This window comes from Phymastichus coffea, unplaced genomic scaffold (genome assembly GCF_024137745.1).
Source record: "Phymastichus coffea isolate CEN01 unplaced genomic scaffold, Cenicafe_Pcof_1.1 PCOF00078, whole genome shotgun sequence".
In the NCBI taxonomy this organism is placed as follows: Eukaryota; Metazoa; Arthropoda; class Insecta; order Hymenoptera; family Eulophidae; genus Phymastichus; species Phymastichus coffea.
This window is the reverse complement of record NW_026706889.1, coordinates 653,791-680,146: the sequence shown is the minus strand read 5'-3', so window position 1 is coordinate 680,146 and position 26,356 is coordinate 653,791. Positions and strand designations below refer to the sequence as shown.

At 38.5% G+C, this 26,356-nt stretch overlaps 3 protein-coding genes and 4 non-coding genes across 8 annotated transcripts in view; 5 read left to right on the top strand and 2 right to left on the bottom strand.

The window, feature by feature from the left end:
• The window catches only part of LOC131668473 (follistatin-related protein 5-like), a 132,856-nt gene that overhangs the window by 9,461 nt on the left and 97,039 nt on the right, over positions 1 to 26,356 (bottom strand). For both annotated transcript variants that reach the window (XM_058942673.1, XM_058942674.1), the window contains exons 5-6: positions 7,303 to 7,444; positions 5,009 to 5,230 (exon numbers count right to left, since the gene is read on the bottom strand). In XM_058942673.1, the coding sequence (XP_058798656.1) occupies positions 5,009 to 5,230; positions 7,303 to 7,444 (364 nt within the window). The remainder of the gene's footprint in view (positions 1 to 5,008; positions 5,231 to 7,302; positions 7,445 to 26,356) is intronic.
• Positions 978 to 21,786, top strand: LOC131668477 (hemolymph lipopolysaccharide-binding protein-like). Its single transcript, XM_058942679.1, has 3 exons — positions 978 to 1,477; positions 20,945 to 21,303; positions 21,414 to 21,786. Exons 2-3 carry the CDS (start codon positions 20,965 to 20,967, stop codon positions 21,705 to 21,707), a joined length of 633 nt encoding a protein of 210 aa, XP_058798662.1. The 5' UTR covers positions 978 to 1,477; positions 20,945 to 20,964; the 3' UTR covers positions 21,708 to 21,786.
• Positions 2,727 to 2,822, top strand: Trnay-gua (transfer RNA tyrosine (anticodon GUA)). The gene is made up of 2 exons: positions 2,727 to 2,763; positions 2,787 to 2,822. It is a non-coding gene; the product is annotated as a tRNA-Tyr (tRNA).
• On the bottom strand, positions 3,128 to 3,222 carry Trnay-gua (transfer RNA tyrosine (anticodon GUA)). The gene is made up of 2 exons: positions 3,186 to 3,222; positions 3,128 to 3,163 (listed from the first exon to the last, which is right to left on the bottom strand). It is a non-coding gene; the product is annotated as a tRNA-Tyr (tRNA).
• Trnay-gua (transfer RNA tyrosine (anticodon GUA)) lies at positions 3,769 to 3,861 on the top strand. The gene is made up of 2 exons: positions 3,769 to 3,805; positions 3,826 to 3,861. It is a non-coding gene; the product is annotated as a tRNA-Tyr (tRNA).
• On the top strand, positions 4,670 to 4,762 carry Trnay-gua (transfer RNA tyrosine (anticodon GUA)). Its single transcript has 2 exons — positions 4,670 to 4,706; positions 4,727 to 4,762. It is a non-coding gene; the product is annotated as a tRNA-Tyr (tRNA).
• Positions 16,242 to 18,001, top strand: LOC131668475 (hemolymph lipopolysaccharide-binding protein-like). The gene is made up of 2 exons (XM_058942678.1): positions 16,242 to 17,167; positions 17,592 to 18,001. The coding sequence occupies exons 1-2, from the start codon at positions 16,772 to 16,774 to the stop codon at positions 17,886 to 17,888; spliced, it is 693 nt and encodes a 230-aa protein (XP_058798661.1). The 5' UTR covers positions 16,242 to 16,771; the 3' UTR covers positions 17,889 to 18,001.

Sequence of the window (26,356 nt, the reverse complement as noted above, 5' to 3'; positions counted from 1 at the left end):
AAGTAAGAATACAAATAATTCACAGTGGTCTGAACTATATGTATATGTAGATTACAATAATCGAGAAACTTACATTAGCAATACTGACTGAAAAATGGAAGGAACGTGTTCAGGAATTTAGGATTTAAAATAAATTTAGATTTGATATGCATGTCGCAAGCTCGATATTCTTTCTGCTGGAAAATAGTTTTTCTTTGCTCATCAAACTTGGGGCATTGCCATAAAATGCGGCCAAGATCTTGTATCACGTAATTACAATGACAAACAGTGTCTTTACATACACCGATTTTGAAGAGAGAGCACTTGAGATTGTAATGATCAGACATTGCAAGGGAGTTTAAATTTCGTGACTATTGCGAACATCACTTCTGCAAAATGATTTTGAAAACAGTAAAAGGTAATCATAGCTTAGTATCAGGAGCAAGAGCGATCGCAGATTTAGCTTTGTAATTTCCGGAAATTTCGGAGTGCGCTGGAATCTAGAGAAGTGCAATGCTATTGTTATTCGAAGCAAAATTCTGAAAGTAGTGAAAGTTCTGTCTAATTCAAGAATAAAACAATTGGTTTTATACTAAAAGCAATGTTTGAAGGGACAACCCGACAACAGCGCACTCAAAGAATCAGTGAAAACAATTGCATTTCGATTAGTATATTTAGTTGCTAGCTTTACTGCTTTGATAATCGCAATGAAACTGAAATTTTACCGGAAGTTTTGCTGCCATCCGTCAAATTCGCATAAGCATTATTAGTGATAAGACGGTTGTGGATTCAAGTAATGGGATAGGCTGTTTTATTCAGCGTGCGACCGAATTCTGTGTCAATATTCATTCTATTGAGATACTAAAAGAGTCTTGAGATCATACTCGTAAATACCATATTTGCTACTGGTATACACTAGATGGTTAATAAAATTAGAGTTTTTTATGCATTTAATAAGCAAAGCCCTGCCAACAAGAAATAATGCATCAGCTTGTTGAGCTTTTTTCGAGTGTTACACAAACGAAGTCAATTGTCGAACGAAAAAAAACGGCTACTCGAACGAATAAAAAAAAGCTCTCGAGTGTAAAAGCCCGTGAGATAGGTGTTAATGGAGGTGCAATGCAATTAAAACTTGGCCATTAGCGTGTCAAAGCAGCCGATAATTGACGCGAAACGCGCATATCGAATTAACGCGTGCTGCTCGCTGCAAATCGCGTTAATTAGCCCCTCTTTGCGTGTCAGAGCTTATATTTTCGGGCTAGGCTGCACTTAGGCACGCAAAACTACGATAAGGCACGTCTTTAAACCTGATGCGTTGCAAAGGCTCTCTATGCGCAAACTGGATTAGATACATTCGCCTGAGTAGTGATAGTCATATGTCTATAAGTTCTAGCAATTTCTTGATTTGCTCCACGTGTAATCTATTTAAAATATTGCTGATGTATGTTGGAACATTAACGACATTTCATTCGCACAAGATATTTTTTCAACGATCTACGTGAGTAAATTTCGATCGTCATATTTACCTTTCATGTATACTATGAAATTAATTATCGAACCAATAGATGAATTGCATGGACGAAAATCACATTGTGATATTTGCGTAATCTATTTCATTGGTTCAATTTATATAGATATTCGAATTTTGAATACCAACTTCTCCGTAAGATTGACTAAAAACAAGTATATTCACGTGAGATGAAAAAATATTGGCTTAACAACAGTTTCCCATAAAATCCTCTCGAGAAAATCCTCGCCGTCCATTCATTTATAACCTGTCGATCTGAGGAGCGAAAACGAAACTCTATCGGTATCAGAAAAGCATTAAAACTCAGGAGGGTGAAGCGCATTACGCATTTCAGCGATGCACTCTTCATTGAGCTGTGCGCGCGCAAGAGAGATAAAAGTAGTCTGCCAGAGAAAAACTTTCGGAATAACACCGCGCGCATCCCTCTTTCCATTTACCATTCGTGACAGACGGCGAATTGATATGTACTCTCTTTCGCTCTTCTATACCTTGCTGGCAAAACTTTTTCATCTATACTTATTGATACTACGCCGCGCGACACACACACATACACACACACACACACACACACACACACGCGCGCGCGCGCGCGCGCGCGCACGCATACCTACTCGCTCTTTATTATTATTTCTTCTACATTGTTTCTCTCTTTATTGAATGGTTGTCCTGATGCGTTGAGAGTGAAAATTTTAAGTTGCGGCTATCCATCTTTCGAATGAAATCGAGATTTGACCTTTCCGACGTGAAAATTTCGCTTCGACAATGCCGGTAGCTTGACATTCAGGTGTACTATTACTGGAATCACCTAGTTTCCGTTTGTTACATGTTCGGAGGAAATCTCAAGCAAGTATTTTAACAAGCTCTTTACCGGCAATACAAGTACATCAGATTGACTCAACGTGGTAGAAATTAAGTATCGACGCAGCTACGTCTATAGATTTCATGTAGCCATGATAATCACAGATCGCGTATTGGACGGAAAATATTTTACTTGAGATATCAATGCTTGTTCATTATACGTTTTATTTAAGTATATATTTGCCAAAAATTATCATTTTTTAACTGATTTTCTTATCGCGAATGAGAATTATTATCACTCAATTCTCATGTTTATTTCAATGTGATAATAAAAAGTAATACAGTTGGCTTTCAAACGTGAGAATGTACGTGCTACAAACCTTCCTCTTTACTTTTAAAATTACTTTAAAACTATTAGAAACCTTCGATAGCTCAGTTGGTAGAGCGGTGGACTGTAGTTGGTTGATAAGTGAAAACGGAAATCCATAGGTCGCTGGTTCAAATCCGGCTCGAAGGAATTTTTTTGCAGAACCTTATTCCACAAACAACAATACTATTTTTTGTATTTATAATACAAAAATACTTTATAAGTCATACTTAATAGATTCCCTTTAATTTTTAATTATTTTGTTTCTGTAAATGGTTCCGTTTCCAATGTCAAGTATTTTTCCAGTGGTAAACAATCAAATTTTTCATGCTAGATACTGGTGTGTTTGAAGTAAAAAAATGCGGAATTACTTCTTTTTAAAGTAAACTTTTGATAATTATGTAGTTAAAAATATTCCATGTAATCGAATATGTAAGTAAATAATAAAAAAAAATTCCTTCGAGCCGGATTTGAACCAGCGACCTATGGATTTCTGATTATCAACAATGCCAACTACAGTCCACCGCTCTACCAACTGAGCTATCGAAGGAGACGACCGTCAAAGCTCACGTGGTCTTACTTACGTGATACGCACTTACTTATGCTTGCACCTATAACTAGGCAACCAGTCAAGTTTCCCGTGAGATGCTGTGTGAGAGCAAGTTATCGGACATGCCCGAATGGTCGCGTTTTTCTTCACTTTTTTCAGCGATTTTGCATTTTATCGCTTACAAAGTTTCGTAATGCAATAGTTATTTTCGGTATAGACAGAGGTTGATAACTGCAGTTTTGTTAACGTTCTAGTCACAGATATACCTCGTGATTTATTTATTTATTTTGATATATTTACTTTGTTATTATTAATAAAATCTTTGATATTTATAAATTACTTTTACATCGTAAATAGATGAAAGAATTATGATTGCAATATACCAATTTACATTTTAGTTTAAAAACTGTTATCCAATATAAGTATATCCTACATAATGCGTATAATAACTACATCAGAAACTTTGAGCTACTGCAGTTAATGACCTACATTTTGAAGACGATACGTATCAACTAAATTCGTGGTCCAAACTTATTTGTTTAACAGCCTTCGATAGCTCAGTTGGTAGAGCGGTGGACTGTAGTTGGTCTTGAAAAATCAGAAATCCATAGGTCGCTGGTTCAAATCCGGCTCGAAGGATTTTTTTAGTTTTGTTTTGCTTTCAGTTTCAATCAATTGACTATTTGTTTTAGTTATTCTTTTTATTTTCATTTTTTGCATGAGCAATTGTTACATTTTTATAATTTGTCTACTATGGAACTGTAACTGGCCTATCTCCAGCTGTGTTTATTTTTTTGCACACATTGAAAGAAGAGAGTTATTGACTTGAATGACCGTCAAGTATATTAAGTAACGAATTCATAACTTTAAACATTCATAATTCGTTCAATCAAACGTCATTTTTCAATAGCCTTCGATAGCTCAGTATGTAAAGCGGTGGAATGTAGTTGATTTAAAAAAATCAGAAACCCATAGGTCGCTAGATCAAATCCGACAGGAAGGAAATTTTTGCTTTTCGTTCAAACGAATTGGCAGCGAAATTAATTTTTGTAATTCTAAAATATGAACAGTGAACATTGCATTTGCGATATCATATCAAAAACTCATAAGAAGAATCAAAATAAAGACTGAAAATGTTCTTTTACTTTCATTGCATGCATTTTAATCCTTCATCGCAGTAGATATTAAAAAATTGTGTAGCAGGTAAAGCTAGGTTGGTTGTTTTTACCTGCATATAAAAATGATAACAAAATTATATATCAAATGCTAATATAAAGTTTCGATATCATTATTATCAGGATTCCAATAACACGTGTACTTCCAAAAATAATCATTACCTTTGTTTTTAAGATATTAGAGATTCTCATTACCAACCGAACGACTTTCAAGATGCACAAGAATTCGACCAATAAGTTGAGCCAAATAAAAAACATTTTTCAATCAACTGCCTTCGATAGCTCAGTTGGTAGAGCGGTGGACTGTAGTCGGTCTTGAAAAATCAGAAATCCATAGGTCGCTGGTTCAAATCCGGCTCGAAGGAATATCTTTTGCATTTTGAATTGTAAGAGAATGTTATTCATTTAGCTTATTTGCATTTTGCCATATACCACCAGATCATTCTTTCTCCAGACCATACCAATATCTCAAAACAATTTCGCAATTAACATTTATTTCGACGATTCCTAATTGAAGTTACCTATAGTTCGCATAACAACATCGTACTCACATAAACAATAGCAATGAAAAAAGAAATACAAATATGAAAGAACGCTCTAACAATGCTCACCTCGATGAAGACATCTCATGAGCCGACTAGCGGTGAGCGGGCTGCCTAAGTTACAGGCGGCACGATGAAGTTCGCAGTGATTTGCGTATACCTTGCCATCACTCCCGCAAACGGGACGATGACGACGAGCGCAGCGACGTGCACAAACGCACACACCCTGGCTGCCGTCGTCCGACACCTGACATTCGCGTCCAGCACCGCAATATTTGCCTATGCATGGGTCTGAAAAATAATTTGCGTTCGGTCATTTGTGGGTTTTAAAAATAATTTGCGTTCGGTCATTTGTGGGTTTTAAAAAATAATTTTAGGTGTAAAAAGTAGATCCATTCGATGAATCCAACTGATTGTTTTTAATTCAATCTTTATCAAATCCATAAGCAAATGAACTTATCATAACGATTGGATTCATCACCCCTTTGACTCGTTCAAAGCGATAAAATAAATTGCCATTCCAACCTCAATCAGTGCGCGCAAAAAGAGTCACGCGAAAGTAAAAGATTCTGTGGTTCTTTAAACGCGCGCGCTTTTGTGGTTAATTGCACGACGAGCAAAAACTACATGGACGTTTGACGAGAAAAACGTGTGGAAAGGGAAAAAATGAATAAGAAATAAAAGAAAAAGAATCGAGAGGGAGAGTATAGCGCATCGCTCGCGACCGCCTGTTCTCTCTGCGTCACCATCATTCGCGATGGCGCAACCACTTGTTGCACGCCTCCGCATAGCGTTAGAAAAGGAATGCGCTGTCGCGAGCTCACTCATTATTGTTTGACTTTCGTCTGCGCGTGTATCCATCATTTTTCGGTTTTCAAACGTGAGCTTACTTAAAAATCTGTACGAGTTTATATTTTGATGGGTAGTTATACTGCTTCAGAACAGATTGAGGCTGAGAACTCATGGAAATAACACCACTTCTTTATTACTATATTGTTTATTTTCTCTGACGACGTATGTCTTGATGCATGCATTATTTTTCTATTCATTCAATTATCCATCCCATTGTCGGTCACATATTTAAATACTCTCGTTATTTTCCCCTCATATTAACATTAAAAAAATCAATCTAAAGTCTTCAGTCAAGATATTGACACTGATAACTACTTCAATTTTATCTCAAAAACGTACTTCTTGGAATTCTTGAACGTTCAACCAAAATAGATACGTCGAAAAATTTTCGATTAAACCACTGGAACAACCATAGCCAGTCACTCAGGTGGCTTTTCAAGAGCCAAAGGAGAAAAAAGACGCGTGATATTATCACAGATGCTCTGAAAACTTTAAAATGCATCTGCGTCGCAAATAGAAAAATTGATTATCAGAGTTTATGAGCACGAAAACTCGCGTTCGAGGAAATGGTAGTTGAAGGCAGAAGTACTCGAGTTCGATCTCTATGCTAATTCAGCAACTAAGTTAGACATTGAATTCGCATTTGTATAGGAATGAACGCCTTTATATGTGCTATATATAGGGGCGGGGGGGGGGGGGGGTATCCTACATCGCTTTGCTCACCAACCTCCATATTGCAACCTTAAGCATTGTTATTGCAACACATGTAACAATTATTCATTTATATTCACACTTTCAGTGAAATTCAGTGCTTAATTGAAATCTTCATGAAGTTTATCCTTCCTAAAACAATTAATTTTAACATAACACTCTGTCGTTTGCTAAAAACTTAACAATTATATGCACAATAATTTTTCATTGATGTCACATATTTATCTTTCATTTAATAAATAAAATAAAATCAAATCACTTATATATAGATAACATATTTGTCTAACATTTCGAAAGAAACTGTTTATTATTCTTTTATTCTTATAGTATATTAACAGGCTTTAAGTTAGAGGCAAAAAGGGCAAAAAATAGACATCAAAAGATCATAAGAAATAAATGAAAACTAATCTAAAGTGTGAAAAAAGGGGTTTAAGTTAGTTTTCATTTATTTCTTATGATCTTTTGATGTCTATTTTCTGCCCTTTTTGCCTGTAACTTAAAGCAGAGAGGGAGCTGTTATCGATGGCAAAAACTATCTGTGTTATATTGTTAATTGAATTGCGTTAAGGGCCTCCGAGGAGATATTTAAGTTGCGTAGTTAAAGTTTTATTGGCAAGTTCATCGACTGTGAATATTTTGTTAGGCGTTTCGTGCTAAACTATTATTTGCCGTCCAATGTGAATTTATGACATGCATATTCACATATTGTATCTCGTGTATCAACGCGAAATGATCACATTTGGCAGTAGGTGAGTTTGGAATTGTAACTGTGGGAAATGTACTGAAAATTGAAAACTTACTTCGGCCAAAATAATCATCCTCGATGCTTATGGGAGTTGGTGGAACTGCAGCAGCATCCTGGCTGTTTTGCGGCAAGTTAGTCGTATCCGGTGTACTCGGACTCAGGTATCGGTGTGCCGTTATGTAATGATGACGCTTATGCTGGAAAAAAAGAAAAATTTTTCATTATTCTATTACTCGAAACATTTTTTTTTGCGAGCTGTATAAGGCCAGGGTATTAGGGATTGCAATGAATAAATATGAAACAGAATAAATCAATAACCAAAATTATTATTCCTAACTAATACACTTGGAAGTAAAACCCTAACGCTTAGACAAAGAACTCGGTAAAGCATGTGCCGTGTCGTCTGTTGTCACACAGCCGGGTTTCCACTCGGACTGACGCTGAGGACCGTTGGAGGCCCTTTCTCGTTTTTCGGGAATACATCCCCTTTCGCACTCTCAGACGCTTTACACTACCTCGCTCGTTAGTTTTCCGCCTAACGCTCTTTCACTCAAGAACGACTCGACTCTCTCGTACTCTTTACTTAATCGCACACACATACATACAACAACAATCCTACAATTTTATTCTGTGATCATAAAATGAAAATCTGTATAGCTCTTATCAAAATTGTCACACTTTATCAAGTTTTTGTGGCATCTTGCATAATTTTCTTGGCTCGAGCTATTAGGTCGTTAGAGCGCCGTAGTTACGATGAAAGTTTCGTAAGCAATTGAGCCATTTCAGTTCGAAAACTCCGCTTCAAACGCAGTTAATGAAAACCCTTAAGGATTTTATGTGGTGATTAATCTGAGTTTTCTACTCAAATTGAAGGACTAACGTGGACAGCAAACAGATGGAATATCCTGAAAAAACTATTGAAAAATAGCTCGGCATAGATGATTCATCGTTACAATCCACATTCTCCCGCTACGGTATAAATAAACGTGTCTCTTTATTGGTTTTTCGCTCATTATTACTTAGCTCTGGTAAAAGTTAATAAAGCCTTCCTCTTGCTCGTATAACCACCAGGGCGAGTTTTCCAGTAAGGGTTTTGGTAGAGGAGCTTTCATTTTCCGTTAGCGCGTGGGTTTAGTAAAAAAAATTCGCGCCGGCGCAAATACACGCGAGCGTGAACTGTCAACGGTAGAGGAAGAAGGATCAAGCGAAATCCTCCCATCCGCTTTTCATACTGCGCTAAGGATATAAAATAGCTAGTTTAAAAGAAAGTATGCAAACAAAGCTCGTTAAATATGACTTGCTATGGGCGCTGCATTCAAATCAGATTCCAGTACAGATGCACACGATGCCGAAGTAGTACGCTTGTTAATTTTTGACGAAATAGTTTTTTCTGTTCTAGTCGCTCGTTAACTACGGCTTCAATCGGTTCAAGTTCAAATCAGAGCAATGCAAAGATCATCGTCAATTATAAACTCTAAGCTCTCGAAAAGCTCGTTATTCTTCTGCACTTCTCTATATAAGTATAGTTATGGTCAGTTTATTGTGCCGAATCAAAAGGGACACTGCGCCACAAGCACCATAGTAATTGGACCGTTTATGTCCTGCGTTAAGCTTCAGTTATCTTCTTGATGTTATCTTCCTGCACTGCATTATCAAGTTTCAATAGCCTCGCACGGAATTGCAATCTTAATTTTTAACGAGGACGTGGTCGTTTGAAATTTGTTTTTCGAAGGCACATTCAAGTTAACAATTCTTTGCTGTTTCTTTGAATTCATTTATCGTGGAAGGAAAGGAGTGAAAAAAGAAGAGATAAGAGAAACTACGGAAGAAAAAATAAGTTCTCGAGTAAATTTTCCTGGCAGAGTCTCTTGGAATTTCTTCAAGGGGGGATGACCCGAGAGAGACAGAGAGAGAGAGAGAGAGAGAGAGAGAGAGAGAGAGAGAGAGAGAGAGAGAGAGACTCGAGTCACCGAGAGGCTGAGGCGCTAATTATCGACTGGAGAGGAGGCTAACTTTCACGCGCACACAAGGCTTTCAGAAAGTCTCTTTTCTAGCCTCTGCAAAACTCCGCCGAGGATACAGTCTTTGAAGCTTTAGTTTGCGATTTGCACGCTGCAACTCTCGTTTTTCCTATTTTCCAAAGCTTACGGGCTACTTGATTAAGGCAAAGTTTTTCAATGTTCGTCAAAGGCTTGAGTTAATCAATAAACTATTCGCTACTAGGCGATTTCAACGATTGGTTATCGGAAGAAGTTCGACTTACCAAGCGAGTCTCGGTGGAGTCTTTTCCAGAGAGCAAATCGAAAAATCCAAACTGTTTTTTTGTGGCAATCGATATTTAGCCGACAAACACCAAGTCCATTCCATATTTGGCGCATGAACTCGAAGCACAAAAGCCCAACAGCACATTCTGGTTAAGCAGCGTGGTAGACTTCTTCACGGAGCTCGCCTTCCAATAAATCTCCCTTCTCTCCGATAAAGGTATAAATAGGCTGTAGCAGCAGCCTCTCACAACAAATTCAAGGTACGAATTAATGGCCGACGCCACGCCTGATCGGATCACTAAGGGAAAATGTGTGGAGAGAGCGAGAAGCAGGAAATTGGCCTGAGATACGGACACATAATGTAGCCGTAGGTGTGCGAGCCGCTACTCTACGTATATACGTATGTGTGGCCGGCCGATCAATTTGCGAAACTCCATTCACTGTGGCGTGCGCTTCTCTGTTCTTTCTTGTTGCTGCTGTGCGAATAGCTTGGTATCCACGATAGATGGGCTATACGCTCGCTTCACTCGCCTGCACGCGTTAAGGCGCAAATGTGTTCGATGCTATGTAGTCGAGTGAATTGCTATTTGCCAGTGAATATCTCACTCTGGCGCGCAGTTCAAATACAACGATCCGTGGGAAACAAGTGATTGCAGTTATCATTTTTCACTCGAACGTTCGACGTGCTTCGTCGTGCTACTCATCGAATGCGTAGCACAATGCGCTGACCGCGCTGTCTGCGCATAGAATGAAACGCTGCTTCACCGAAATGAAGCGCAAGCCAAAGACGAACACATGGATGACTAACATGGCGCTTCATTTCCGGCCGAATGGCTTTTGGCCAACGCGCGCGGATATTTGGGTCGACTGCTATCATGGGCTCTTTATTAAGAGAAGAGCGAGTGCTGGAGGCTGGAGGTTGTCTACTATTGCTTGCTTAATTTATGTCCTGGGATATGTAACTCGGCAACGACGGCGCCACTCCCACGGCAACTACAGTTTAAAATCAAGTAGCTGTTCATAGTTGTCGTGTCGCGCTCAACTTCAATACAATCAGATAGAGATGGATTTTAATGCGAAATATGTGGTGCTTGTACTAACCGCAAGATCTCGGTTGCGGCGAAGATGCGAAAACACGAGAAAAACTTAACGTGACCTCGAGTTCACAGATAAGAGTCCGGATCATTGGTAGCGGAGCAGGCGCACTGATAATAGGGCGTTTCTCGCCTTGGCCGCCCTAACCGCACCCGCGCGCTCCCATCTCCTCGCTAAGCCCTGCCTACATCTTTAATGGTTCTCTTTTCTCTTTTCACGATTGCAACGATTCATCGGTCTTTTCCTCTCAAACGTTCATTTTCTCAAAGACTACTAATCACTAGCGCGCTGCGCTCGCTAAACACTTATCAATTTCTATAAACTTTATAAATCATTCTCGCGCCAAATTCATCATTACCTCGTATGAACAAACCAATTATATGCCATAAACTCGATCTTCAATACAGGATTTACTTCTCATCGTTCTCCTTTTTAGTAAAGAACTTTAGCCAAATCAACCAAAGGACCAAAGCTCGACAACGGAATTTTCTTAGAAACCTCAACTTTATCTTCGAAAGTTTGATTCTTGTATAAATAGTCGTCATCGCCAACACGAAACATCGCAAAGTCCGCCTGCAGAAATTTACGCTGCATCAGACCAACCGGGTGTAATAATCCCCGAGCTTATTGCGAAGAATGGAGTGTGCCTTTAGAGAAAATCTTCATTTTTGTCGAAGTAAAATTACGCCGTTCTTCTTTTCCCAAAGCTCGAAACTGTAGATGCTTGTGCTTCTTGGGAAATTGTGCGCGTTTTCCCCTTGGGCTCTCGCTTTTATTTCAGTCGGACGAACGAGAAAAAAATCGCCACGCCGCTGGGAGAATTCGTTAAAGCGAAAGAGAGACCAGGTGCTGTTCGCGAAAACTACGTTAACCTCGAATATCAAGTTAGCTTCTATCCGGTATAACTACATTCGGAATGCAATTTAATTGTTAGAAGGTATAAAAACCATTTTTTTTTCATGTGGATTTCATTATTTTATACCGAAAAAAATGAATGTTACAGTAAGACAGATGTAAGTTTGTTAGTAACACGCAGAGAGCAACGTCAGCTATGCGCCGCTATGACCATCAAAAAAAGTGAGAAAGAAATGAACAAAAGATGTTGCAGTAAGGATCACGTATAGATATAACGACGTGCAGCGCGCTGTTCCAGAGCGCGCACGAGGACTTTATATCTTATTCGCCGGCAAGACTTATCGTGACTCTTTAGCTCCGTTTTATTTTATTTATTCCCTTTCTTTTTTCTTGCTCTTTCGCAATTCTTTGCCTCTGAGTTTTCTACTATTTCTTTATCTTTCTAACAGCGTTTCTGGCCAAGATTTTTTTATCAAAATTTTTTCAGAGCATAAACGCTTTTTTTTAGATTAACATGCTAAAATATAATATTTTGTCACGGGACTTATATAAAATATAAAATTGTACATGCTTATAAATAAAATTTTCTCAATTTCGGCGAAAGAGAAAATTCAGAATTTTACTCTTACTTCATGCTTTATAGATAGCAGAATTTCTATATAGAACATTCACTGCAGCAGAAGCTCAGTGGAATGCTCAACTTCGAAAAACTTGGTTAATTTTGAAGTCGAAGGAAGTCAGTTTTGACTCAAAATGTAACTTTTTATAGGCCAGTTATATAACTTTCAGAGGAAACGTCTCAGTGGCATGTTCTTCTCAAGGGCCGTCTTGTTATTTTTCTTATTTTTAATCGTTCAATTTTCAAGTTAAATTATACTCTAGAGTGTACAAAATTAATTATAAAGGAACTTTCTAAATAAATAGATTAAATTACACAAATTCATATCGATCAAAATAAATAAATTAAATTAAAAAAAAGCACGGGTAAATGAACTACAGAAATGCATGTGACGAGCGGAGATTTGTATGATTATAATTCCGATGTAGAGTCTTCGGTTGCGCAGCCATCACACGAAAGAAACATAGATTGAAATAAACGTTCAAACTGTCAATGCAAAACACTGTTGACACAATGAATGGTTTTAGGTTTTGTACATCCATCATTTGATTTTTAGCTGATTGCGTGACTATTTTTCAGCCAAACAGATCACAAATAAACTGGTAGGTTCTCTTTTCTATAAGGAATTAATTATTATTTTTATTATTATAAAAGGATCAAGACAAGATTCCATGACTGTACAGATGACAATGCAAAATTTTATTTTACAGCTAATAATTCGTTGTGCTTATCGTTAACGCATAATATTATTTCATTTGCTGATTGTCATTTTCTAGTCGTTTACGTTGTCTATAATTTTTTCATTGCTTGTTGTCTTATTTTGATTTTACATGTTATCTGTTTTTGCTTGAGTTTTATAGCAATTGATGATTGATGATAAAAAAACGATTGATGCACTGCTCGATATTCTGACTATTGTTAATTACAGGTTGAATCACTGAATCGTCCGAAATATCTTTGATATGTAGGTTTTACTGGATAATCGGTCATTTCTATATATTGATTTATTTTATTTTTTAACACCACTCAATGTTCACTGTCAATTGTATATGTTCTTGAAACGATTTATTAACGGCATATTTCCATTCTTGCAGATTATTGTCCGTATTCATAAATTAAATTTACTGCTGAAATGTAAATCTCACACTCCTAGATATACAAAACAAATGTTTCAAAGTATACGAAAATTTGAATTTTCACGCTCTTTTCTTCAATGTAAACACTAAAACACTGCCCGCCGCAGCCCCGTGCACACATATACATCTCGTTAGGTAAGTAAGGTACATTATCGATTGTAAGTATAATCAATCACTGCAATACTGAGATATCCATGGATTTCTTCAACTTCTTTGGCATGTAAATGATCTAACTGAGGTTTGTTCATTTCCCTAACGTGCTATTCCTGAATGTATAAGACTGTGAAGAAAAAGAGATAATTGCGGATAGAGAATTTGCATTCTTTCAACTTTTTTCATGCAGCTGTGCAACGCCTACTAAGGAATAACGTCATAGATTCATATTATTTTCTTGATGAATACAGCAACTAATCTTTTAATTTTATCATCAATCGATACTTACATTTATGCTGGTACTCAAAGCTCTCGTACGAGAAAGAGCTGAAAGCTTGCCGTACCAGCAGCTGCAGAAATCGACGAGGGAAAAGCATCTCTGGGCCAATGCTATTGCCTCTTTTTATTTTTTTGTTTTTTTTTTGCTTTCTTAGTCGTCGTGAATTCTCGGGTGACATGATTAAAAAAGGCTCCAGCGCACTGCGACCTCGGCTTATATTGCTTCCAAGTGTTTTGCAGATGCGCAGCTCTTTCCATTGTGTCGTTTCGTTTCTCAGCAGGAAATAAAAAAACAAAAGGAAGCACACTGGAATCAAAGCTTTTGCAAACCGCTCAGGTTAATTTTACTCTTGTCGCGTGGAATTAATACTTATTAAAAAGGGCGTACTAACGTAATTAATTGATGATAAATCAATTTTGCAAGAAGATGAAAGTCAAGACATGTTAATTTATGGATCTTTCGTAGTTTGAAGAGTAATATTACAAGAACGATTAGTACAGTATAAATTATCTCAAGATAAAAGACACCTATTCTTTGCATGAAAAAGAAAAAACCTTACTCTTCTTTTATTTGGACTTTTGTGTAACAATGAAAGAGATCAAAGCAACATTTATTTTGAAAATGAAGAAGAGAAAACAATGTTGGTAGTCCAAATTACTCCTCAACGAATTTATAGAAATTCTATGTCGTCGCGCCAGTTTAGCGACGCACAAAAAAGGAACAATGAATATCAAGCTAAAATATTTGCCCGTTTTTCACTTCCATTCACGTGGATTAAAAAAAATTTTCTCGGGATAAAAGGCATCGCTTCAACGCTGATACTCACGCCGTAGCACGGCGAGCACGTTACGAAAGATTGAACAGGATGTCGCTACCCGCCTAAAAGGATTTCCTTGTAAAATGGGATTTTTCGAAAGCGACCTTTTTGATCGAGCGATTTCTCGAAAAAAGAAATGCAACGCGAAAATGGGAAAAACACCTGAACACACTCGATTTTCATTCGAGACGCTCAGGATGAGAAAAAAAAAAAACATATTGTAATACTATAGCAATATAGGCGAAAGTGAGCCTTCACGCTTCTCGTAGATTTCTGTGCTGTTAATTACCAAAATTAAATTCGCTGAGCTGCCGGAAAGAAAATATACGGGAAGGACTGAGTGCGTCTCTCTCGGTTAATACCTTCGCCTGGGTGCGCTGCTCTATCTTTCAGCTGCAGCTTCGTGATAAACCTTACACTTTATATTTATTCTCTGACTGTTCCAAGAGATTCGTGAGCTGACCTACTCACTGATAATTCACAAGCATGATGCACATATCCACTGATAGACTAATTGCCAATTAGCGTGATAATTCATGAAAAGAGCAATTGAAGCAAAAAGCTTACTGAGCATAAAACAATAATTGCGACGTATAGGCTTTTCGTCAGGTAAAAGAAACAATGGAGACACGCAAGTGCTACCAAATGTCGCTTTTGTCAAAGTATCGCGTTGACAGACAAACACGATGAAAAGAGGGAGCCTCCGTATATACTTGCATCAACGCAATCAAAAGAATTATTGTTTTATTTTCCGCGAGACTAGCGAAGCGGCAATTACGTGTAATCAACTGATCGGGTTCATCGTTTTTTTATCTGCGTAGCCAATCGATGCGCTTATTACCGGCAAAGGGCAAAACGAGAGAGGTTTTTTAAAGCGACGACACGAATTTACAGGCTGAATACTTGTCGACGAATTCGTTTATGCCAACTTTAATTTCATCGAGTGCTCGAATCGATAATTGCAGAAGAGACTGATGGAACGAATGTTATCTTCTTGATTGGTGAGTTTTTTTATTTATTTATTTCTTATTTGTAGGTTTTGCTGAGTGATTGAAAATTTATTCGAGGTATCGCCTACTTGAAACGAAGCTTCCGCGGTTAAAAAGAACCGAATATTTCTTAGCATTTTTTGAAATGAAAATATATCCCTCGATAGATGGCTAATTCTGCTTATTTAAATTGCATGTCCACTCTCACGTTGCTTCATCTAATCCACGGTATTGCGTGAATTCAATCGGTCGACGGTACCGCTAGCATCAATTAGAGCAAATTCTCGATATATTCTCCTTTTTACGAAAAGTGTCTCTTGAAAAGGCTGACAATAAAGCACGATTCTAACTGCAGAATTATTTTGATTATTTTGGCTGGCGGTGTCGTGCATATTCGAGATAATCTAGACAGGATATTCAATGGCAAAAGAGACATTGAATAATAATTTTAGTGAGGCTTTTTGCACAAACGCAAACCGCAGCGTATATGTAGCAATTGTGCCTGATTGGCGCGAGGATGGCCGTTGAGTTTCTTGATACTGTGGGCGGTGGCTATAAAGAGAGCTGTTCTTCCTCCTAGTAAACCGTGACGATTGAAGCGGCCTTGAGGCCCCATGTGGTCGGCACATTTCTCTGTTCGAGAACGACTCGGGCCGCGCCACTTTGTCAAACTGCTCGATTCTTTACAGGCCAGTGGCGTATACTATAACGTCTTTATGGCGCAAGGGGATGCCTCTGCGGGGCGCGTAGTGTCGCTGCTCACCAGTTTTTCGTTGGAAAGAATTTTCTAGGAATTATAATTGTGACGAATAGACTTTGGCCGGTGAAAAAGTCGAGGTTGAAGAATAAAAATTAAAATAAAAGCGCGCAACACAAGGCAGGCATTATGCGCGGGAGTTGAAGAGAAGGAGAGGCGAGGAGTGTGTCTTTCCACCAGTGAGAGTGTACGCTACTGCGCGATGCTCCTGTGGGACGCGCCAACAGAGAGCTCCAGTCAGATTTATCAAAGCTTCTTTCTCAGTCGTCTAGCTGCTCTTGTGCCGCGCAGACATCGGACCAAAAATCCAATAGCTGCGCCAGTGCGCGTACGCTGTCGCTGTGCTGCCCAAAACATCCCCGACTCGTTTTTGGCTGTGCTTATTTTTTCGCTCGCCAATGGCCAATGTCAGTAGAGGAATATTGTGAATATTGTGAATATTGTGCATATTGTGAGAATTGTTCGTTAGTGGAAAGACCTTTTCTAGTGCGAATTTTGATACGAAATCTGTGCGTATGATTTTTCATTGCTTAAATACAGCCTAGGATTCTCAAGAAAGATGTACTTCCGCCTACTTCTCGTCTCCGCGTTGCTGCTGGTAGCTGGTACGCGAGCAGGCCCAACAATGACGACCTCATCGGGCACTGCAGAATTGTCAACAGTGTTTCCAGCCACCGATGTGAATCTGTGCCCATGCAACGCCAATAATACCCAGCAATTGCCGCAACAGCAGCAACCACTAAACAAGATGCCTAATACGCTGATTCACGGCATGACATGCCTGTGCCACGCTGGTCCAGCTCACGGAAGTGTCGCGCGCGACGACTACAAGTACAGTCCGGGGATAGGGGCACACAAGCTGCACACCCGAGCCGCGAGCTGGAACGAGGCCAGAAAAATGTGTAACGAAGAGGGTGGACACTTAGCAATTGTCAATTCTCTCAGTGAATCACACGTCAGTTCATAATACAGACAATCAATAACGACTTTGTTTTTTCCCAATTACATTTCAAATTGCGATGAACAAGGCATGATCTATTTTTTATATAGACAAGAATATGCTTGCCCAATAATAATTACTAATAATTTCGTATTGGCGTGACAAGTGAAGCGTGTTAATTATAATGCTTTCATTATTGCCAATCGGTGTATGCGTATACACTCACATTTTTCACCTAATTAGTTATATTTTATCCACGAGAATTTCAATCCAATAACGGATCACTGATTTATAAATGATAACCTGAATAATTATCGATATTCATCGTGAAAATTGTTTTCGTTTCGTTACTCCGAAAGAACATGCCTGACTACAGGCGTATAATTAAATTTACGTACGTTTGATCGAGTTCAAAAACTAATGTTTTCATCGTTCACAGGTATTGATGGATCTTTTCGCAAAAGCAGGCCCTACTAAAGGTGCCTCGTATGATGGACTCGCTTTCATTGGTATCCACGATCTTTACAAGGAAGGCGAATGGGTGACAATTCTTGGAGAGTCGCTTTACAAGACCGGCTACACTCAATGGTCGGACAAGTGGGGTGGTCAACCTGATAACGGTGCTGGAGTGCAAAATTGCGGGGTGTTTTTGCGAGAGGGTGGACTCGATGATGTCAATTGCGATGTGTCTTTCCCGTTTTTCTGCGAATTGCCTATGACTTATATCATTCATTGATCAACATGATTTTTCATAACATACTCTTTAGCTGTCTACTCGGTCGTTTGTTTTAATAACCAGTTCTATACAAATACATTTCATTTCCGATGTACAATAAAATTCAATGTAAAAATCTGTTTAAATAAATAATTATTTTTTCTTGAATCGTAAATAAATTCCATCGCGTCTAATCGTATAATAATTTGGTATAGAAGCTTGTGCCGATGTAGATGTAAATAAAAAAGTGCAAGTGCTTGCGCTTAGCATAGAGCTTTTAATATCGTATATGCTCATGTTTAAACATTTAATGGGTACTTTTTAAGCACAACGTACTTATTATTATAAATAGGTGTAGTCTTTTGAGAGAAATTTCTTTGAAAAATTCACTGTGCTTCATAGTACACAAATGCAACTGCCTCAGACATACAATTTTTTAATCGAAAGCATACACCGTAGATACAGAAAACATTACGAATAATGATTGATCGATAGGACAGTGACGTCAGCAAAATCTCCGAGAAAACGAACGAGGTGCACCCGGAACAGTGTGCTGCTGCAGCTCTCTCAACCTCACTAGTGGTGGGGACCGGGACCTTTCTGGACCTCTCCAAAATTGTTTTTGGCACCTTTCCAACGCCCTCTCTCCAGAGTAATGGGTCACCGTCCTCGCACATGTCCCAAAGACAGGAGCTTCCTCCTCCACCCACTTGTGCATATTCCCCTACCCTACACGCACACGAGTGCACCCGTGTGTTGCGGTAGTTTCTTGCCGTCGCGTAATGCTCATGATGCGCTCGTACAATTCGGCCCTATATTTCTTTCACTCATCGTCGAACGCATATTTTGATCCCGAGGTCGGAGAGGCTTCTTTGTGTCTTTTACGCATGCGCGCGTCTACCGGTTTTCCCATGCGCACTTTCCCCGATTTTACTTATTTTTTGTCACTCCGTGCACAAAGTGCGACATTTCCGCATGCTTGGCCAAAAGCGTACACTCAAAATTGAACCTCACAATACATTCTGGCAAAGGGTTTCTCGTATTGTGAATTCTCGACTCTGGCTCTGCTCGCACGTAAACGCCACACGAGACAACATATTGTATTGTACCATATTGTAACTTCCGCACTTGGGAATGCACAGCTTATCCGAACACAGTGAATTTATAGGATTTCCTTATTTGCTTACGCACATCTGTTAGGGACTCCAAATCTGACAATCATACTCGTATAAGCCGACATTACAGCTGAAATCTTACAATTGGAGTGCAATACATGGACTCCGCGTATGTGCATTTCTGGTTAGATGCACATGGTTGGAGTTCATTATTATTTAAGTTTTCTGTTCAAATCTATGTTTAAGGTGATTTTGCTCGCTTTGCGCAATTGGTTTACGATGTTTCGTTTTCATAAACAACCTGCGATTGAACTACCAATCTGAGGTTACGCGTCATCATTTCATGTCATCTTCACATTTAAATAAACTTATATTATAGTTTATAATCTGAGTTCTATTTTCAATTAACATAACAAACCAAATAGAAAAGTAGTTCCAGTAAAATGAAGGAGCAATAATTAGCGAACTATAAGTTTATACACCTTCGCTTCGTAATTACACATTCGTACTTAATCATTTGGAAATATTTCAGATACTTAAATTGTTCGATAATAATAATAATAATACGCATGGAAAGCAAAATACCAGCAGTTCAAGTTTTAGCTACTACTACTGGTGAAGAGATGATGTGCCAGTGTCACCTTACTTCTGTCTCCTATCCAAATTTCAAAGATCATACATTTTCCTCAGACAAATAAATTGTATCAATTTATAAATTGAATAACTATTAATCACAAGATATCGATGCGAATGGCAGAGACTAAAAAAATTGTAAAGACTAAAACAAATCAAATGACTTGAAAAGCTATTCGATATAAGTGTTGTGGGATATCAAATTTATAAATATTTTTTCCCTTGATTTTATCAAAGAAAATTTCATATGATAATTCTTCTATAAACAGATGTTTATTTACCCGTGAAAATAATAATCACGTGAATGATTCTTATAAAGAAATAACATAAAGAAACCTACCATACTTCGGAGAGACTGATGTCGATGAACTGTTCGGATACTTAATATTTGCTATTAAAAATAAAAATATTACGGTTCTAAGATTGGCTTTGGTCCGATTTCTAACCTATGCAGTAATAATGACGTAGGTAAATATCACTTCATATTTTTTTATAATCTTTCTTTTTCGATAAATAGAACAACACTTTCCTCATCGCGTCCCGATCTTCGACTTGGATTCATTGAAAAAATGAATTTCAATCTTTTAGTATAAAGCTACAGGATATTCCCCAGAGTAGTCAGCTATATTGTAAGTGGAGGTTGGAGAAACGCAATATAAGCAAAACGACATTGTCCTTCGCAGCTTGAGACGACCGATCGAAGTGCTACTACCTACTACCTCAAGCAAACCGGTATTGGAGGCTAGTGTACCTCGAAACTTGAAACAAGAATATCCTCTCTCGTGTTACTGTGTGAATTTTTTTTGTATTTCAAATTTGTGTGAAGAGTTGAAACTAGAGTTGGTGATAAGAGTCGTTTAGTACGTTGAAAAAACATTACAATATGTGTATAAAATTATAATACGATTTTCGAGTTTCTGCTGAGTGTTTTCTATTTCTGTGTACTTTACTTTTCTTTGCTCTGTATTTTTTGGACGATCTGGTGCTATCTAAATTAATATTGGCTGCAAATTAAAGTATAAAACTCAATAGATAATGGTTGGTGTCGAGGATTCAAATAACGCGCCATAAAAGCTATGATAAACTTTTCTGGTTTTAATTTCGATATAAATACGAAACATTGAAAAATGTTTTGCCAAAAAACTCCTGCTCAACAGTAAAATCAATAGCTGTCTAAAGTATTAGTCATTCCAAAAGTTTATAGCTTACGAATGTTATTCTAATTCTTAAGTAAACAAATCACTCTTTCCTCATCGATCGTCCAATAACTGAATCACTGATACAGTAAATTTCGGCGTAATTTATGTATCTGCCAAATTATCTTTTCAGTGCTAATCATCCGGCTTATTATGTATCTCCTAATCTTCATTGTATCGAGTACGATATCTACACTAGAAATAACTGCGGCGACTATATCACCAGCCAATGCACTCACTATTAATCTATGCAGTGCGAATCAAACAATAGTGACTCATGTATTCGCTGAGAACAGAGGCGAGTCGGGTACCAGTTGTACCTGCCAAGCGGTACCATCTCGTGAACCGGTTGTTCGCGAGGACTACGTGCACACTCCTGGAATTGGCTCGCACAAGATACATACTGATGCCAAAAATTGGAACGATGCCAGGAAGATTTGCAACGATGAGAATGCCCATCTGGCTATTATCAATTCTGCGGCTGAGGAGGCTGTGAGTATACTTCACATTTTTTGCATTTTTATCTCAAAATAATCGTTATTGCTCGTTCACTTGTTTGGTAACGTTATATTTTGCTCATGAATCAATTCTTTTCATTTCAGATCCTCGTCGACATGTTAAAAAAAGCTGAGAAAAAAATCAAATTAGGTTTAAACGTGGAACAAGCACTGCTTGGCATTCACGATTTGTACAAAGAAGGCGAATGGGTAACTTTGTTCGGGGAATCGCTTCTATCCACTGGATTTTCAAAGTGGAATCCAACTTACTGGGGTGGACAGCCGGATAACTTTGAAAATCGTCAGAATTGCGGCGCGATCATTAACATAGGTGGCATGGATGACGTCGACTGCCGTGATAAGTTTGCCTTTTTCTGCGAGATGCCTTTCCTGTGCTAGCTGCAACCATTTACTCATTTTACTTTATTTACTCATTTTACTATATTCCTATAAGTTGTAGTTGTCAAACAAAGTCAGATTTTGCAAAACAACACGTATCTATTATTTTTTTTTATCCTACAGATATACAAATGATTAATCTCAAGATGACATTATCCTATTGGCGGTGAATTCCGAAAAGAAAAGATGAGATGCTTACAGCCTTGCCATAGATATGCCACAAATACTTATTGCAGAAACCATTATTGTGTACGACTTGGTCTTGCTACTCAGAAGCAATTATCGCTCGAAGTTATCTCACTCACTCTCTCTCTCTCTCTCTCGCCCTCGTCTCACACTCGAGTCGCAACCGTAAAGCTTCGTATTTCTCGTGTCGTTCGAAGCATCATAGTTCACACGTATACGTGCTCTGCTCTCTTGCTGCCACTGATTAGATTAATGTCTCGAGCGTAGCGTGGAGGAGTTGGTGCAAACTCGATACATCCCGCGAGCGGTTATCAATATCGAGGCAAGCTGACCATCACGGATAACAAATCTCCTCGTTGCAGTGTCATCCGCTGTGGTCGACGACGACATGTCTTCGTACGTCTTCATAGCTTCACTCCTCTTGGCCAACATCCTCCGTGGTATCACGGCTGAAAATCAAATTACCATCGAAATGGGTGACGATGCAACGACGGATTTGCAGTCGTACCTCAGTGATTTACACGTTGCCGTGTCGTCGGTGCAATACACTGCCAATATGAGCGCGAAGATGTTGATTGATTTGACGGACAAGCTGAAACGCGACCAGGTGAAGTGTCGATGCGATAGGGAGGAGAAGCCAAGAAGTGTTGGTGGTAGCAGCTCGTCGATTTGGAGACTGGATTACAGGCGCACTTCGGCCGCTGCCGCGCACAAGCTGCACACTCGGCCGCTCAAGTGGAACGACGCAAGAAAGTCGTGCAAACGCGAGAATGCTGAACTTGCTACTGCCGAGAGCACAGACGAGGCAGAGGTATGTGTATACGAGTACAAACGAAAGGACGTTTGCAGACCGAGTTCAACTCTATTGTAGGCGGTTATAGCAACGATTCACAGTAAATTGCTCAGTCGACACATTATATTCTAGATACTGGCGAAAGTATTGGACGAAGCAAGAAGCTGGAGTCAGGAAGTCAATATGACGAAGTCAGCATTCACGGGCGTGCACAGTCAGTTTGAAGCGAACGACTGGGTGAGCGTGACCGGTAAACCAGTGCCAGCCTCGTGGTCAGTTCTATCGAACGGTTCACTCCACAGATGCGCTGTATTGACTGTTCATTCCAATTTAAACGCGACTGACTGCAATCAGCCTCGACCTTATTTGTGCGAAATACGATTGCTTCCGTAATTTATTGCGACATTTGTTCATAGATTGCCGAAGCAAGACGCATCGTACATTGAAATCAATTTGCGGAGTGATTGGCAGTGGAAGAATTACCACGTCCTGTTTTTACGAATGTAAAGTAGAATATTGTAAGGAGAAATAAAAAAATAATAGATTCGCGGAGCATTCTATCTGCGAAAAGAACTTGATACAATCCGAAAATACATTTGAAATGCTTATAACATCGATATGGAAATGCCGCAAGGAAAGGGAAAAGAAGAAGTTGCTCTCGCAATCCACTCGTAATAATATTCGACCCTCTAAATCGTCAAACGTCATGCTCAAGCCTGTCAGCCGAGCGAAATTCCATTTGGACACGATCACCCTCTTACGTACAGGCGAGAAATATTCAAGCGCGTTGCGAACGCTTTCGCGCAAAGTGTGCGACAGTCTCGACTACTGCTCTCGCGACCCCTCGTGTGCCGAATACTCGTACAGACATGTGCGCGTTATGCCAAGAGGGACTATGCAAATTTCAGCAAAAACCTCGACATTGGACAAGGGTGGAGGAAGACCAATTTAAATGCATCAGTATTCATCCGACGACGCGCGATGGCCTGTGCTGCCACTACTGCCGGACCTGTCAATACCATCTGTAATATTTGTCCGTCCGTCCGTCCGCGCGCAGGCTTCCTCGGCCAAATTGGAATATTTATGCTACGATTTCATGCGCAATGCGGAGAACAAGGAGCGACAAGTGCAAGACTGCCTCATGCGGAATTAGGCTTTGACTCGCTTTTTGCTTTCTCGTTTCCGTAAAACAGGATCGAGGCTCAACGTGTTCATATTTGAAAAAGACTGTTGATTTTTTTTTCACGTACTAAGACCATTAGTTTAAAAGACGAAATCGAAAAATACCGACTACAAGTCTTCCATAAAGCTGAAATCTCTTGCAATACCAAATACATGTTATTCAGTACCTATTCGTAGAACTGTTACGTTACTTTCGACACTTTTATCGCGTCATTTCAGAAATTTTTATTCATAAATTTTAAGTTTTTCCAAGCTTTTTTCGAACTTGTAATTGAAAGGAAGAATAACCATTTGTTCGTTCTTTCATAAATTAATAAATCGTGCATTCGTTCAAACTCACTTTATTTTTATTAAGCTGTATTTCGTTTATAGTCAGAAAAAAAAATTTTTTTAAGCAATACGCATTTATAAAATAAATTCGACTCTTATTTCGTTTATTAGAAAAATTATGAAAAAAATAATGATGATTAATTCACGATCTACATAATTTTAAACTAAAATAAACGCAAAGCTAATTTTATGGCACCATTAAAGATCTTGATGGCAGTAGAGCAGGCAGGATTCGCGACAGCGCAAACAAAGAACGAGATTGTTTTATGTGTAGCCGATAAGCCGAGCGCAATATACTTTCTCCGACTTACTCCGTCTCGGCGTGACCGAGCAACAGTCAGCATGCGTGCTACGATTTCAAACTGCATAATTATTTTTAGTTCTGATCTTTCAAGCAATAATAATGATAGTCTTATCCTTTTAATGACTAGTTGATTCACCAGAAACATTTATTTCAAGTCGCTATCTACGAATATAGGATTTTCCCGGATATTATCAGTTTTTATTACGAAGGGGCAGTGGCATTTTACTATAGACGTAGGGCAATATTATTCTTTAGGGCTTTCAAACGATCAGTCGGGTCGTTACGACGAGCAAACGACAGGATTCTCCTATTAAAGCATGGATTTTTTTCGGAATTGGAATTTTAGTCAGATACGAATCTGATCAATACATTGAGTTAGATGCTCGTCGTAAAAAATGTTTGGTAAGCAGACGAGTTGCTGGAATTTAAGATTTTTTATTAAAAGCGGTTTTTATAGTACTTAACTGAATAATTTTCACGTCATCAGCGCGTTAAAGCACAAGAAAGTCCGTTGTATAAATCTGCTGAAGTATTTTTCGCAATACACCGTGTATCTAATTTTCATTATTATATGACTGTGATGTTTGCGCTGGAAATGACTTCAGCGAAACCAGCAGCCAACGCACTCACCTTTCATCTATGCAATGGAAACCAAACAATCGACACGCAGATACTATTGATGGAAAGCAATGAATCAGGCAGCAGCTGTACGTGTCAAGTGGCACCAAAATGCGATCAGATGCTTCGCGATGACTACGTGCACACTCCTGGAATTGGCTTACACAAGACACATACTGATGCCAAAAAATGGAACGATGCCAGGAAGTTTTGCAACGATAAGAATGCGCATCTGACTATTATCAATTCCATAGCTGAGGAGGCTGTCAATTAATTAATTTTGCCTTTTTTTTTAATTTTACAATTAATTTTTATATATATCAATTATTTTTCAGATTTTCTTTGAAATGCTAAAGCAAGCCGAGAAGAAAATAAAACATGCCTTGATCACTGAAGAAGTTTATCTAGGTATTCGTAACTTGTTCATGGAAGACGAATGAATTACTTTGGACGGTGAATCACTCTACACGACATGATATTTCAACTCTAATACAACATATTAGGATGGGCAGCCAGATAATTTCAATCGGAATCGAAATTGTGGTGCAGTAATTAGAATGGGCAGCATTGATCATATCGATCACATGCTAGTTGCATTAACATTTCGTCTACATCATTGCCCTTCTATGTAAGTTACACTTATTAAGCAAATTTTCCAAAAGTCAATTTTGGAATTAAAATAAACCACGAAAATTAAAAAGTAAACTAATTATATTCGGGAAAGGAGAAATAAAATTCGAAATAGATTCACTCGACAAAGTTTTCCACTATTAAATTCAATGTTTAAAAGTCAAAAAATAAACTAGAAGAACAAAGTGTGAACGAGGAAAACGTAGCTGCGGCTGAAAAAATGTTGACAGAACAGAAGAAAAAGGAAATAAGGAAAAAAAAAGGGACGCAGACGTATAAGCTCTGGTGGCAGAGTCTATGTGATTTACTACAGCCAGATTGGTCTGGGAGAGTAAAATTGAAATTATGAATATTTAAGAAGCTCATTGTTCCCAGAGAAGAGCACTGACGGCGAAAAAAATACGCGGTACAGTTTGGAGATCTCGTGAACTTTTCTGTGAAATGAGTTGCGAGAGAAAAAAAAGATTGTATTTTCGCCTGAAAATTTTTGTAGGAGCTTGTTTGAGTTGTCAACCATTACCTTTTACAGCAGCGATTGAAATTTGCATTTTCCATTTTTGTGAATAATAAATCTGCCTGGACACAGATGCTAATATAAAAAAAGAA

Excerpts from the sequence above, each read along its gene's own strand:
- LOC131668477 (XM_058942679.1), top strand. The coding sequence starts at position 20,965 with ATGTATCTCCTAATCTTCATTGTATCGAGTACGATATCTACACTAGAA. Across the intron at positions 21,304-21,413 it reads ATTCTGCGGCTGAGGAGGCT|ATCCTCGTCGACATGTTAAA; the intron begins GTGAGTATACTT and ends TTTTCATTTCAG.
- LOC131668475 (XM_058942678.1), top strand. The coding sequence starts at position 16,772 with ATGTACTTCCGCCTACTTCTCGTCTCCGCGTTGCTGCTGGTAGCTGGT. Across the intron at positions 17,168-17,591 it reads ATTCTCTCAGTGAATCACAC|GTATTGATGGATCTTTTCGC; the intron begins GTCAGTTCATAA and ends CATCGTTCACAG.